General features: G+C 44.0%; 1 protein-coding gene across 1 annotated transcript; it reads right to left on the bottom strand.

The window, feature by feature from the left end:
• Positions 1-291: 291 nt before the first annotated feature.
• BTG1 (BTG anti-proliferation factor 1) lies at positions 292-3,041 on the bottom strand. The gene is made up of 2 exons (XM_047788302.1): positions 2,565-3,041; positions 292-1,605 (listed from the first exon to the last, which is right to left on the bottom strand). The coding sequence occupies exons 1-2, from the start codon at positions 2,710-2,712 to the stop codon at positions 1,238-1,240; spliced, it is 516 nt and encodes a 171-aa protein (XP_047644258.1). The 5' UTR covers positions 2,713-3,041; the 3' UTR covers positions 292-1,237.
• Positions 3,042-16,318: the final 13,277 nt, after the last annotated feature.

The following is a 16,318-nucleotide window of genomic DNA, read 5'->3' as shown; positions in this document are numbered from 1 at the left end:
CTGAGTATCACTTTTTTGGGGTTGTTGTCACCTTTGTCTCTTATCCTCATTGCACGCGATAAGCCTGGAAATGTGTCCATGTTTCGACTTTAGAGATTTTAAAAGAGCATGTTTGTTACCCCTGGGTTTCCCCTAACCCTACACAGGTATACACAGATCATCTTCACTCCTTATCAAAGGGTTTTCAGCATGACCGGTGTGCAACTGAGTTTCACACAGCTTAGAGAACCTAAGTCTTCTGAGAAATAGATTTCTTTTAGCTGAACCTCTATAATCATGACAAGAGATTGATTAAAATGCCAAGATAAGAAACAATTTATTATAGAGAGAAGAAAAATTTCTCATCCAAAATATAGAAATCTGTACAACTTTGCCACAATCAATATACATGAACTGTACAAATTTACACCAGTTCATAATTTACCAAATAAAAGATGACTAACAAAGTTCACAAAATAGATGGTGGTTTGTGGAAAAGACTTTTACCCAATTAAGTACAAGGAAAGTTACAAACCAGACCTCCACTTTCTAAAAATAAGAAGTTTACTCAGTCTTAGAAAACTACAAGCTAGCAAATGTACAGAGAGCTGGCTGGTGCTAACACCACAGTTGAGACAGTGTCTTTTTAAGGTCTTTTTTAAAGCCTGTTGCCATGGCAGATTCTGGTCACTTGCTACTTTCAAGGCCAAAAACACAATACAAGGTCTGACCATTTCCCCAGGTCATGCTTACTAGTTTTGTCTTATGTACATTTATACATATTTAAGTGCTAGGTAAAAGTCTTGTTATAAAATTTCCAGTACTACCGCGTTTAAAATGTTGAGCTTTCCTATCGAGCTGCCAAAAAGGATAACAATTTAAGTGTAATAGTGCAAATTTCCTCTGCCAAGTTCTACTGCAGAGAAAGGTTCTTTGAAATATGGATTTGTGTTAAAGGGACTGGATGTAAAAATTTAGGTATCATGTCCGGGAGAAACTGAAACCACCCCAGGACTTCACTCCCTAGCAAATAAGGTGATCAATTTACTTGGACTCACAGGCTATTAAGTCATTGAAAGGTACTGTCCAAACTATGGCACTGTCACTTAAAAAATTTTTTTTACCACTCTATCTTGTGCCAGATCTTCACAGCTGTGACATGGTTTAAATTCCATAATCCATCCCCAAGAGGAGCCCACCCAAAGCAAAAATCAAATTTATCCATCCATTATAAGAGGATCCATCCATAGACTATATCTTAACCTGATACAGTCATCATATTGTAGCTTTTGGAAGGGCTTGTTCTGCCCAAGAGAAGTTCCTCCTTACAGCTGATTCTGCTGTCTACCATTTGCACGTTGGTGCTGTTTTGGGTGCTACCTCCTGCTGGTGAGGCTTCGTACAGCACACAGATGGAACCATCCTCTCCAATTCTGTAGGACACTTCGTAAGGGTCAACCCAGAGAGTGAGTTCACTTGGGAGAAGCCTGAACAGCTCCTGACTGCTCAGTCCAATCCGCTGTGCTGCCTGTCCAATCAGAGGATCCATTTTATGGTTGATGCGAATACAACGGTAACCTGATCCTTTGCACGGCTTTTCTGGGAACCAGTGGTGTTTATAATGTTCTATAGAAGAAAAAAAACAGAAACAGCGCTTAGATATCGTTACTGCTGGCTCCCGCTGTAGTTTCTTTCTTCGGCTGGCTTCGTTGAGAGAAAATGCAAACTAGCAACTTTCTTTAAAAAAAAAAAAAGAACCCAGCATTGAATCCGAGGCTGTCCATGTAAGGCGATGGGGAACGAGCGGGCAGGGTTTGAGAAATAACAGTAGTACACCGTACAGAACAATCTCCGGGAACCAACTGGTTGAGTCGCCAAAACGGCAATCCGGCGGGCAGCCTCCGCCAGCCGGGCAGCGGGGTGGCACCGGTGGTCAGGCGGGAACCTGTTTACTTTCTCCACCCCACCCCAGCCGCACACACAATGGGGTTTATGGCTTCAAAGAAAAGCGCCACTGGACTGTTCGCCCCGAAGGGAAGGGAACAAGCCATCCTAAACCACGCTCTGGGCAGGGCTGTAATTGTACCGGTGACAAATCCGATGATTAATGGACAGGGGTAGGAGGCGCGGAGAGACTGCACGTCCCGCCCGGGCTGGCTCCCCGGCAGCGGCGCGCCTTCCCATCCCGTGGCCCGGCCGTCGGGCCCGCAACGGTTAGACGGGATGGGGGGGGAGGGGGCGTCGAATCCACCCTAGCCCGGCGGCTCCTTTGTCCCCCAAATGCGCGGACCGTCCGAGGACGGCGGCTCCCGCCTCGGTCGGCTTCAGTTTCTTTGTTGTGCTTCTGTTTTCCTGTCCCCTTGGTCTGCCAGACGTGGGGGGGAGGGGGCGCCCTTGGCCCAGCCCCCAAACCCTGTCCCAGACCCGCCGTTAGCGGCAGCCGGGCGCGCCAGTCACGGTCCCGCTGCCGGAACCGAGAGCGAACTGCCCACAGTGCCGCCAAGACTCCCGCGTCCCCGACGGCCCGGCCCAGAGATGTGCGACCGCGTCCCTCGGCGCCCCCCGCCCTGCCGCCGCCCGCTCACCTGCCAGCAGCTCCTGCAGGCTCTGGCTGAAGGTCTGCAGCTGTCGCTCGCTCGTGAGCCCCTTGGTGCGGAGAAACTTGGAGATGAAGGACACGGCGGCGGCGATCTCGCCTATCATGGTGGCGGCCCGGGTGTAGAAGGGATGCATGGGGGCGGCAGGCGGGGGCGGCCCGGGGCGGCCGGGGCTCGGCGGTGCGGCCCCGACGGCGGAGCGGCCACCCCGGGCTCCCTCACAGGTCAGTGGGCTGAGAGGGGGAGAGAGCGTGAGCGGTGGACGGCTACTTTTTTCTCCTCCCTTCTTTATAGTAAAAAGTTATTTTCGAGACAGGAGGCGGCAGGAGAAAGGAAGAGACGAGCGACGGCGGCCTGGTCACATCGCTCGGACCGCCCCGGCCGCCTCCGCCTCCAGCTCCGCAGCCTCCGAAGCTCCAAACACTTGCATTTCCAGCTCAGACGGGCAAAGAGATGCAGCGGCCGTGCGGCACTTTTTATAGTGCAGAAAAAGGAAGTGGCGTAGCTGGAGCGTGACGGACGACTCCAGCCAATCCGGAGATCGCACCATTGTGATGCAAGCAGATTCGGAGCCGAAGGGGGCGGGAAAAGGGGCCAGGGGGCGTGCCCAGAGACCAGGAGGAGAGGGAGGAGCTGACGTAATCCGCTTGTAAACAAATAAACCCCCGAGTGGCGGCCCAGCGGGGGGGAAACGGGACGGAGGAAACAGAGGGTGCGCGTGTGAAAGCCCCGCCCCTAGCCCTAACTCCTCCTTCCTGCTCCAACAACTCCTGGAGCTGCGCCAGCGCATCCTCTGCAAGCGTTCGCTGCCTGGGCTCGCCTCGAGGAGACAGAGCTGTGCAGATAAAAGCAGCCCCGCTCAGGCTGTCTACACGCGCGCCTGCGGCACGGATCTGGCCTCAAGGCACCTGCCGGCTCGCGTACTCGGTGTTTACAACCCGTCACCACGCTGAGTCTACGTGCCTGGCTCCACAGGAAGGAAGAGCATGCAGAGCCGCGGGATGCGGGTACCCGTGCTGAGGAAGCTGGGAGTGCGGGGAAAAGTGGAGGGAACCGGCTCTCGCGGGGCATCCTGCAGCTTTCGGAACCCAGTTCTCACAAACCTACAGCCAACGCCTCGGAGCCGATTCCCTTCCACCCTTGCGGAGGGTTGGGGCATGTCTTTGTCAAAGTTTAATTGCAAAATAAATAAAGGTTAGTAAGCCTTTTGTGGTTGCTGTTTCAGTAACTTGAGGAGTCACGGAAAAGTGGAGACCTTACTGACCAGCTTAAAAGTGATAAGAAAGGCTGCTATTGAATATAAATGTAATTATAACAAGTTTAGTAAAAGAAAAACCTATATAATGCATTTTACATCTTTTCTGCACAAAACAGAACGTTGTTTCCTTTTTTTCCTAATCCACTGAACTGTTTGAGCCTTAGAGTTCTGTTGCTCTTTATAAAAACAAGAAAATAAAGATAAAATTTGCTCAGATATTTGTTTAGTTAAGCCCTACTTGCTGAACTAGGAAAAAATAGGAAGGCGTGAACTTGCTAAAACGATTAGGCCTAAGAGAGGGTTAACCAGAACTCCATTAAGGAGGAGAAAAAAAAGATGGTGAGCCGGCCAGATGGAGAAAGCAAACAAGAGGCAGAAGTTGAACTCTACCAGATGGAAATAAATATCCTGAGCTTAGCTGGTCATCAATATTGCAAAACACACCACTTTGAGGTTTTGTTTTAATACTGAGCCAAAGGGTATAGAAATGAAGCAAAAGTAGAATTTGCTATAAAGCAGTAGAAGGAAAAATCTTATTGTTCACATGAAATATGTAAAACTGGGCTTGAAACAACTTTGAGGTTATTTTTTCATTCACACAAAATAATTATGTAGTTATATGTGAAATAAATACTTTAAGAAATAGTATTGTTAAAAGCATGACTTGTGAAAGTATTTTCATTGGATAAAAGCATCAAAAATAATGGTAGTATTTCCTTCTAGAACTTTTCACATAGAACTGTGCTTATAAATAAATGTGGTGGTAATTACTTCACTAAGGATGTGAAACCTCTTTTACTAATGAAAAAAGAGATAGGGAAACAGTAAATCCTTAAAATTACCATAACCCTAGAACAAGATTTTCTGATATCCTTCTAAACCCCACCCACCGTTAATCATCTGCTCTGTTCACTTTCCTTACATCATCAGTCATTTGAGAACTAGAATAGAAATTTGTTGAAAGTTTTTCTCCTCCAAGCCTGGTCTCCAACTTGGACTCCCAATAATTTTGAGCTTAAATTGACTCATCTACAAAACAGAAATAATTGTTAACAAAATACTAGGATCTAAACTCAGATGCGTCTCCCAGTCCCTATTTTTCTCCACTGCTTTTTTTTTCTTTCATTGACATATACTTGATGTACAAAATCATGTTAGTTTCAGGTGTACTATGTGAATGATTTGACATTTGCATACATTATGAAATGTACACTACTTTTAACAGCCTTCTATGCAGAAGCTGAACCCTTTCTGAAATCTTTTTAAAATCAGTTGAATAGAGTGAACAAAGTTTAACTCACATATTCTTTTTTCCTCCCACTGTTTTTTATTATATATGTGTGTTTCCCACCTGAAATCATTCCTTTAAGAGACAAGTGGATTTAAGAAATTACTCTTATCTTGGGGGATCTAGAGGGGAAAAGGCGGGGGGAGGATAAATATAGATTCTAAATGCAAGAGATAGTGCACAATATTAATTGCTAATGGTTTTCAAATCTGGATATACATCGGTTTAGTAATATTTTTACAGACATTTAGTAGTAAGGCTCTTCCCATCCAAGAAACTGGCACATATTTCTTGGCGGTTTTTAAATTTATAAAGGCACTTTCTCTTCTCATTGATATGCTAAACTACAGGGTACTCCCAACTATTTACAAACCCAACCCTAGGCTCTGTGTCCTTAGGCAAGTTATTTAACCCCTCTGCATTATAATAGAAAAAATGAGGACTAAATGGAATAACTAGACACTATTTAGCACTGTCTCCAGCACTAAGTAAACATCCAAATACCTACATTAGCTGACGTATATATATTATCATCAGGCAATTTGATAATTATCAAATTAATTTTTAAAACCTAGAAAATGTTCAAAGCACTAAAAGAAACAAACAACAATGAAAACAGGAAATCTGTCAAAACAATCCAGAAAATGAACCTGGGTTTCAAAATAAGTTTGCAAGTAACAAATGTCAGGTCTTTGGAGTGCCTAAGTGTTCAGAAAGTACTTTCAATAGACAAAACTATCAGGCAACTAACTAGAATTTCAAAGGACCGGGCATTATAGTCCTATCCGTCAGCTCAAATGTTACTAGAACAGTTTTCTCTGGAATAACAAATCAGAGCTCCTTGTAGGCTTTTTAAGCATTGTGTTACTTAACCAAAAAGAAGAAGAGAAAAAAAAATTATATAGGGTCAGAGAATGAACTTCTTTATTTCATAGACTGGTACAAATTAAGGGTCAACACAAGGTTGAAATTTTTTTTATTTTGCCAAAACTGTTTTAAAAAGCATTATATTCTCATCTACTGTCACTATCATTTTGGGGAAAAGATGGTATTTTTAACTTCCCCGAAGTAGGAAAGGTAACCATATCAGAAAAATAAAGCATGATCTTTTTTCTTTTCTTTTCTTTTTTTTCTTTTTTAAGGCCTCATCTGTGGCACATGTAAGTTCCCAGGCTAGGGGTCAAATTAGAGGTGCAGTTGCAGACCTAAGCCTCAGCCACAGCAATGAGGATTCAAGCCACATCTGCAATGTATTGCCACAGCTTGCATCAGTGCTGGATCCTTAACCCATTAAGCAAGGCCAGGGATTGAACCCAAATCCTCACGGACACTATGTCCAGTTCTTAATCTGCTGAGCCACAATGGGAACTCCCATGGTCTTTTAATTTAATAGGTTTTAAGTCACTAAATGTCACCTTTTGCATTTCAGCATTTGGGAACTCATCTAAACTATTAATCTGTGAACACGATAGCACTAAATTAAGCTACTGTGCTATTTATTTTATATGTGATTCCCACTGCCTGGGATGTCTCCTCGCCTTCCTTTTCCCTAGCTAATTTCTGCTCATCCTCTAAGAAGTCTGCCCTAACTCGCTGGACATGAGTGTCTATAGCATTCTGCTTCCCCTTGCGCTGGCGCTGGTGCTGATCAGACATCCTGGATTTACTGTGTTTACTAGTCCCTCTTCCTTTCCAGCCTGTAGATTCTTAAGGAACAGGCATTTTCTGTCATTTACTATTGTACCCCTAAGGGAAGAGGGCAGGCCATGACCTTAAGCAGGACATTGCCTTTGTGGATATAAACGTTAGCCTTCGAGAACCTGATAAGGCCCAAGACGGCAGAACATCTGACTTCCTTTGGACCTTGAGCCTCACTATACACTCATCGTGTAACAACTGAGCAGGCCAAACGGCAAGCCCACAGGTACCATGACTGTTCCAAGGCCGACCATAAAAGGGCAAAAACTGGGCAGTGGCCCAATTCTTGGAAATCTCCACCCCTTCCCCAAAATAGTTGGAATAATCCTTCTACTTGTTAGCCTATGAAATTACCCAGCCCATAAAAACTAACCATCCGATATTTCTGGGCCTCTCGCCTTCGGAAATGGCCCATACTTTGACTATGGAGTGTGTATCTTTCTCAATAAATCAACTTCTTACCTATCACTTTGCCTCAATGAACGCCTTCTGCACTGAGACATAAAGAACCTGAGCTTCAGTAAGTCCTAACACCAGGTGTGGGATTTCAATTGCAAGACAATGGGTTTGAGTCCCAGCCCATGGGATCAAATCCCAATCAAGAGTTTTGGCTGAGGCGCAAGTGGGTTGAGTGTGTGCAGGTTCACCCCCGATGCCTAAGAAACTGGCATTAAATAGTAAATGCTGGTGACCGATGTCAACTAGACATCTTAAATGATTCCATCAAAACCATTACATGCAAAAGAAAACCCCCCACAAAACCCACCAACAATAACAACAAAAATCATGGCTTGCAATTTCTCAGGTGACAAAAGCAGAGAGAGTTGCTGATGCTTAAAATTGGACAGTCAATATTTAAGAAGATAAGTAACTCAGCTCTATGGTACTGTCTTCCTGGCTGCCATAAGTGTTAGATTATTGCATAAATTGATTTTGTAGATAAATGTTGTTTTAGAATAGGCTGCATTTCCAAAGCAAAGGAAATGAAGACTGAAGAGACATGGATATGTTGGTTAACAAATACTGTCGTAGTGGGAGTTCCCTTGTGGTGCAGCCAGTTAAGTGTCCGGCATTGTCCCCGCTGTGGCCCTAGTCAATAATGTGGCTTGGGTTCCATCCTTGGCCCAGGAACTTCCACGATCAGGTTGCCCGTGGGTGTGATTTGTTTGTGGGCCACTCTCTCATATTGCCATTCTATCCTGAAGTTAGGAAGCATCTTTCTTAAGCTTGTTTCTCACTTCATCCCTATGATCCAGGAATCTTGCATTACTATTAGGGGACCAATGACAGCAAATGCCCACCTTGACCAAGCCCGACAACAGCCGCTTGCATGAATGGTCTCCCAGTAGGAGGCCCTAATAAGGAACCTGGTGCAGCCCTGAAGACTAACCAGGTGGATCTGGGAGGGCTCAATAGCAGGGAAGGGACAACCCACCTCCCAGGATCCTTGGCGCTAGAATCCATCTTGGCTGAGAGGTTCATGCGACACCAAGAAGGACCCTGGGCCAGACCAAGTATGAGCTGAGCAAGATACAACCCGCAGACAACCTAGAGACTAACCCCCATTCCCATAAAGCCATGTGGCAGAGCAGCTCTCCTCCCCTCACCCTGCTGCTCTCTGCCCTGGCCCCTTTCCAGTAAAGTCTCTTGCTTTGTCAGATTCCTCGGATGTCTCCTCGGACAATTCACTTCCTAGTGTTAGACAAGAACCCATTCTCAGGCCACATGACTGCTAGGGAAATCCTAGATTTTTTTTTTTAAGGCTCTATCACAAAGTTGTCCAAGGCTTTCCCCAACACTCCCAGACCCACCCCTCGTCATAACCCCACTCAGCGAAAGTCTTATTTATTCCCTACTAGGAGTAAGGTACCTTTGGGTCAAGACTTCTGGCCGAGCTGAAGGAGCCTCATTGCTGCTAGTCAGTGCTGACTTCATTCTCTCAAGTATTACCTACTGCGACCTCTGTTGTGACCTTACTTCCACATGGGGAGCTAGGTATCCTTGGTGCTCGCTTTAGAAATCTCACCACTTCACCAACAAGCACAGGTTCAAGCAGGAGAGTTCTTTACAGAGTGGCAAACAGAGACAGGGCATTTATTCCAGGGTGTGTTTTGGAGGCAGAAGGAGATAAGGAGGCCCCCAAAGTGAGTTATCTTTGCAAGACAGTGAAGTTGGCCCATAATTAGGTCTCTGGAAGGGAAAAAAGAGGCTCCTCCCCTTGGACTATCTTAAAGGCTTAAGCAGGAGTTCTCTTGTGGCACAGTGGGTTAAGGATCCGGCATTGCTGCAGCTGTGGGGTAGGTCACAATTGCAGCGTGGATTAGATCCCTGGCTAGGAACTTCTGCAAGCCATGGGTACAGATAAAAAAAAAAAAAAAATTCTTAAAGGCTTACACCAATGTAAGGAAGATAAATATCATTGAAAAAAAACTAGTGGGGAGACAGGGGTGTAGAGAGCTGGGATGAATTTTTTTGGCAGGGAAGTGATAGGATCAGATTTTTTTTTTTTTTTGGAAAGCCCAAAGGAGGATGAATTAAATAGGGGTAATTTGAAGTGACTTCTATTTTTGTCTCTAATTCTTACTTAAATCTTTAAATAAGTTAGCTTTCAAGTGAGCTCATCTCTTCACCTAGAGACTTAAGGCCCTTTGTTTCTTCTTTTTTTGGTTACCCACAGGAAGGGGATCAGTTTTAGTAGCCTCCCCATCTGGCATCCTGCCCTGCTTCACTTATGTATGAAGCCAAGGGCACAAACTAAGCCTTTTTTTAGATCATCCAGGGTTCAAGAAACAAGAGAACTAGAAATCGGAGGGTGACACAGATTTGGGGCAAAAAGTTTTCTTCTTGTTAAAGCAATTCGGATTATTTGAAGAAAATGGAAGGAAAAAGGATTCCACAGTTGCCTCCCAGCAGCAATAAGAATGATTACACAGATTAGCAGCATTGACAGTACAGCAGACACGGTGCTGAGCATTTTTTTTTTTTTTTCCTTAAGGCCACACCCGGGGCATATGGAGGTTCCCAGGCTAGGGGTCAAATCGGAGCTGCAGCTGGGCAACACCAGATCCTTAACCCACTGAGCAAGGCCAGAGATCAAACCTGCCTCCTCATGAATCCTAGTCAGCTTCCTTAACCACTGTGCCACAAACTCCTGGGCTGAGTATTTTAGAGGCATCCATTTAATTCTCCCACAAATACCACCAGGTAAGTATAACTGACAGCACTGACACATGTTAGTGAGATATCAATCCTAAAGAAAATTAAGTAATTTAGCCAAAGCCTTACAACCAGATTTGAACCTTAAAGTGATAGACTGTAAAACTTGGGGGTGAGTTCCTGATACTACCTTTTCCAAAAGGGTCTGTGAGAAATAGAACCTTATTAAGGTAGAAAACCTTCTGGGGATAAGAAGAGACAGGAGAAGGAAAAAAAAAAAAAAACAACAAAAACTCAAGACAGCCTGGGAGACTTCTCATGGCTGACATATCCTGGAAAATACAGCTACATTTCTTAAAAGGCTCACTAAAAAATGAATCAAAAGACATACTAAAACATTCATCTGCCAAATAAAATAATTTCATTGGAATGAAAATTATCCCTGGGGGCAGATAAGAGAAAGCAGCAAAAATATCTTCTATTTTAGACTATTTAAGCATCTCACTTTTCCTCTGGCCTCAAGTGGGAGGAGGAACGATGAAGCAAGGTCAGCCCCACAGTCCCCTTTCCCAGCAAGGAAGGGGAGCCCAAGTGACCTCTGAGAGCTCAGGTGGAGGGGCTGAAGGAAAACAAAAAGGGATGCTTTTGTGTCTCTCTCTGCAGGGCACTGTTGAACCTGATCCCGTGCCCTCAGGGAATTCTCACTGACCTTTCTATTGTCAAACTCCAGGGCCATTTCTCAAAACCAAGCCTCCTTCCAAGACCTTCTTTCCTTCCTTTTAGCAGAACCCTATGATTCCACTTTCCTCCTTTATAAGCTGACACCATCTACACTGTCACCTGGGCAACTCTGCCACCCCATGCATTCAGGCTTACTGGATGTTTACCTGTATCTCCACACCTGCCAACAATCCATCTCACTTTTGAGGTTTAACAACAGTGTAGGAAGAGAGACAGATGATAAGAATCAATTTTGGAAAACTAACCTTTCAGGAACCATATCAAGTTCTTAAAAGTTGTAATCCTGGCCTATAGTAATTACAACTTAGTGAACATGGAGCACATAGACCTCCTCTTCCCTGAAAAACTAACAGGGCAGGTGGGTTTTCAAAGTGCGGTCTCCAGTCCAAACACCCCAACATCACCCCAGGAGATTGAGAGAAATGCAGACTTTTGGCTGTAGATCTACTAAATCAGAAACTCAAGGTGGGTAGGGGTTCAACTACTCAGGCACCAACGTTTCAGAACAACTGCTTTTAGAAAATAATGCGAAAACTCTGTAACTTAAAACCAGCAACAAACTTCTAGGCATATGCTATCTCAAACAGAAATCTTGTGCTTTCAAACAAAAAAATTTGCATATGAGGTTGATATGTAAAAACCGCCTTTAAGGAGTTCCCATTGTGGCGCAGCAGAAATGAATCCGACTAGGAACCATGAGGTTGCAGGTTCGATTCCTGGGCTTGCTAAGTGGGTTAAGGATCCCGCATTGTTGTGAACTGTGGTTTAGCCTGCAGTTGTGGCTCAATTCTGGTGTTGCTGTGGCTGTGGAGTAGGTTGGCAGCTGCAGCTGCGATTCCACCCCTAGCCTGGGAACCTCCATATGACGCTAGTGCAGCCCTAAAAAGACAAAAGACAAAAAAAAAAGTATATTAACATTTACACACATTAAGTGAGGTCACATCATTAAAACTAAATGTCCAACGAAAACAAAGGAGCATTCAAGTTGCAAAAGTGTGATAAGTACAAATAGAGGTCCTATACAGAGATGTCCTATGGGATTGTGAAAACCATCATGAATTTGAATATACTTTAACAGGAAGTCAAGCGTTGCAATCCCACTGGAAAATGCAAATTAAGATGTATTCATTTATGGGGCATAACAAGTTAGAATGATGCAATTCCTGAAAAGACAATATTCCAGCTATGAGGAAGAATTTTGTTTCTCTAAACAAAAAAAGGGTTATGATTAGCATGTCCAATTGCATTTATTTTCTGAAGGGGACAGAGTAAGAAATATTATCTTGTGTTCTTATCCATGTGTTTAGTAAATACTTATAAATGAAGCCGAGGCAATCTTCGACCTAATGCAATTTGATCTCGTTGAATGTAAAAAAGCAAAGGATCCTTTATTAGCATGACGATGTGCTGAAAATATTCTATATTTGCTTGTTTTTTAGTAGAGGCCTCTTCTTTAAATCTGTTCATCATTTTCAGCAAATTGTAGGAAACATCCTATCTTCTGAAAAATGATTTGAATTTTGACTATGATGATGACCTTGAAACTCAAGAAATAGTCCCTCTGCCCACGGTTTTTAATGTCTAACCTTACTGTTTCTTGCACAAGTTGATTTCAAACAGTGAAATTCAGGAATGGATTATTTCATGGGTTCTACCTTGTAGAAACAAAGGTGTCTACACAATATTTAGAAGATGGGGGCTATGAGAGTCAAGACAAGCACTTCCATCTTTGGTCTCGAAAGTTCTATCCTTACTCCCTTTGAACAGATATTCTCACCTTTTAATTTTTTTTATTTTTATTTTTGTCTTTTTAAGGCTGCACCCTTGCATATGGAGGTTCCCAGGCTAGGAGTCAAATTGGAGCTGTAGCCGCTGGCCTACGCCAGAGCCACACAACACAACATAGGATCTGAGCTGCGTCTTCGACCTACACCACAGCTCACAGCAATGTTGGATCCTTAACCCACTGGGTGAGGCCAGGGATTGAACCTGCATCCTCATGGATGCTGTCAGATTTGTTTCCTCTGAACCACGACAGGAAATCCCAATTTTTATTTTTCGTTTTGCTTTTTAGGGCCACACCTTGTGGCACACGGCAGTTCCCAGGCTAGGGGTCAAATTGGAGATACAGCTGCTGGCCTACACCATAACCACAGCAACTCGGGTTCCAAGGTGCATCTGCAAGCTACACCACAGCTCACGGCAACGCCAGATGGTGGATACTAGTTGGATTTGTTTCCACTGAGCCAAGACGGGAATTCCCCTCTCACCTTTTTAGAAAAGAGCTTTATTGAGATATATTTTATATATCATAAATCCATCCATTTCAAGTGTGCAACTAAATGATTTTGAGTTAATTTATGAAGTGGTACCAAAGAGCCATCGCCATCATCTGTTTCAGAACATTTTCATCTCCTTCAACAAAACCGCAATCTCATCCCTGGCCCTTCCAGTCCCAGGAAAACACCAACCTACTTTCTGTCTCTATAGATTGGCCCATTCAGGAAACTTTTTGTTTTGGCTGTGCCCACAGCACGTGGACGTTCCCGAGCTAGGGACTGAACCTGCGCCATAGCAGTGACCCAAGCCACAGCAGTGGCAATGCTGGATCCTTAATCTGCTGTGCCTCAGGAGAACTACTGGACATTTTATACACAGGAAATCATATAATATGTGGGCTCTTGAATCAGGTTTCTTCCACTTAGCATAAGGTTTTAGGATTTTGTCTGTTTTCAGCATATATCAAATAATTATTTGTTTGTTTGCTTATTTATTTTTCCTGTTGTATCATCCCAGAATACCCTCTTAATTGAAACTCTTCATTAAGACGCTTCATATTATATGTGCCTGCCAGGCTGATGGGAGCCAACTTTGGGGGCTTCTCTTTCCCCTTTAGATATTTTACTATCATCTCTCAAGCCTTCGAGATGTCGTTTCTCCAGGGGTTGACCTAGCCCCTCCTCTCCCAGGCCACTGCCTGCTGCAAGATTAATGACTTGTTCACGTGTGTTACCTAGCATAAGCCACACCCCTACACCCCAACACCAAACTCCGCAAAGAATAAGCCACCTGCATGGAGAGAAAAATCCCTTTCCTCAAGACATGTACTTCAGCAGAGTGCTCAGGGAGGGAGACGTTTAATGCACGGAAGGGTAAGAAGAGCATTCTAGTTCCATAGTCCAACAAAGGACCAAAATCTGCCAGATAATTTAGCTGAGAGGATTTAGCCAAAGAGTTAAACTCAACACAAGCTTTATTTAGGCTCATTCTAACAAACAGGATCAGCAGAGAAGTTCTTTTTAAAGAAAGTTCTCTTTCATCTGACTAAAAAGAAGGAACATATTTAAACCAAAACAGGAACTACTCTGGCAATATATGTGTAAAAAAATAAGCACCCTATGGGGCTCTTTTTAAATTAGCTAGAGCGCACAGAGAACTCTTTGAAAAGAAAACTCTGGGGGGGAAACATTTCTCTTGATTTCATAAACACTCATTGTTTAATCATCTGAAGAAAGTGCAAACTTATGATTAAGTTCCTCCACCTCCTCGAGGGATGAGCTCTTTTAAGTCGCCTCTTTTCCCCTGCACCCCAATCCCCTGCTGTATTTAGGGAGGCAGGAGAAGTAACCAGCCTACCAGGGAGGCAAGAAGCGATGACCCAACAACAGGTCCTAGTTCTTAAAATGGATACACACAGGCAGGACGATGCCCTGTACCCACAGCACAAAAAGCTGGGTTTTGCCCACTTGCTGCCGCAGTGTACTCACAAGATGTTCAAATTCCACTTCAGTTTATTTTGCTGCCTTTTTTTTTTTAAAGATAAAAATGACTTTGGAGTTCCTATCGTGGCACAGTGGAAACTAATCCAACTAGGAACCATGAAGTTGTGGGTTCAATCCCTGGCCTCGCTCAGTGGGTTAAAGATCTGGTGTTAAGGTGAGCTGTGGTGTAGGTCACAGAGGCGGCTCGGATCTGGCACTGCTGTGGCTCTGGCATGGGCCGGGAGCAACAGCTCTGATTAGACCCCTAGCTTGGGAACCTCCATATGCCGCCAGGAGCGGCCCTAAAAAGACAAAAGACAAAAAAAAAGATAAAAGTGATTTCAAGGACACCACCCTTCCCCAGCCTCATTTCCCATGACTAAGGCCATCACATAATTTCATTTAGGACACTCAGATCCTCCTGAGTCTGCTTGTAGCCTCCTGTCTTAGCAATTGTTTAGGTATGGCCCAAGAGGTGCTATTTATATACTTTTTCTGGATTTATTCCCATGATAAATATGTAAAGAAAGTAGAATTTTTACCAGGAAACTAGATTTGGAGAACATTGCTGTAAATAAGGAACATATTTAGAGTTTTTTAGTGTCCAGGAAAAAAGAAACACAAAAAATACGCTGTCCTTGTTAACTCAAAAAACAAAGAAAGAAAGAAAGGAAAAAAAAAAAGACACTATGCCCCCCAAACATGTATTAGCATTAAATGTATTAAACTCTGATAAATTTATCAATTTATAATATGAGACGATTTCACATAATTTTATAAAACATTCAGGGAAAACATGCTTCAGGCAGTGCATTCTTTTTTTGTTTTGTTTTGTCTTTGCTTTTGAGGGTTTCACCAACACATACGGAATTTCCCAGGCATGTAGCCCCTGGCCTTCCCCACAGCAACATGCTGTGTATGCGTATGTGACCTGCACCACAGCTCACAGCAATATTGGATCCCTGCCCCACTGAGGGAGGCCAGGGATCCAACCTGCATCCTCATGAATACTAGACGGATTCGTTTTGGCTGTGCCATAATGGGAACTCCAGGTAGTACATTCTTCATTTGACTTCCTCAACAAGAGCCAAGAATAAGTTCACTGTCAAATGTCTGATGTATAAGTGTTCTATGGTGTTAATTTCATTCTACAAAAGTGATTGACTAGAGTTCCCATCATGGCTCAGTGGTTAACGAATCTGACTGGAAACCATGAGGTTGCGGGTTCGACCCCTGGCCTTGCTCAGTGGGTTAAGGATCCTGGCGTTGCCTTGAGCTGTGATGTAGGTTGCAGACGCAGCTCGGATCCCGAGCTGCTGTGGCTCTGGCGTAGGCAGGTGGCTATGGCTCTGATTAGACCCCTAGCCTGGGAACCTCTTTATGCCGTGGGTGCGGCCCTAGAAAACACCCCCCCAAAAAAAAAAAAGTTATTGACTAATAAGGTACCAGCTAGAGCACTGAAGACCTATCCACAAATAGAACGGACCTGTCCCATATCTTATAGAATCTGGTAGGAAGAATGAAATTGAGTTAATAGTGCAAATAAGTATATATTTTGCCATTCTGAAAATTGCTGTAAAACAGAAATACAGGAATCATGAAAGTCTAACCATGATGGTGCAGTGGAAATGAATCTGACTAGGAACCACGAGGTTGCGGGTTCAATCCCTGGCCTTGTTCAGTGGGTTAAGGATCCGGCGTTGCCGTGAGAGATGGTGTAGGTCGTAGACTTGGCTTGGATCTGGTGTTGCTGTGGCTCTGACATATGCCAGAGGCTGTAGCTCTGATTCGACCCCTGGCTTGGGAACCTCCAAATGCCGTAGGTGCAGCCCTAAAAAGA

The sequence above is a fragment of the Phacochoerus africanus genome, chromosome 7, assembly GCF_016906955.1.
Source record: "Phacochoerus africanus isolate WHEZ1 chromosome 7, ROS_Pafr_v1, whole genome shotgun sequence".
NCBI classification, from domain to species: Eukaryota; Metazoa; Chordata; class Mammalia; order Artiodactyla; family Suidae; genus Phacochoerus; species Phacochoerus africanus.
This window is presented reverse-complemented; position numbering and strand designations above follow the sequence as displayed.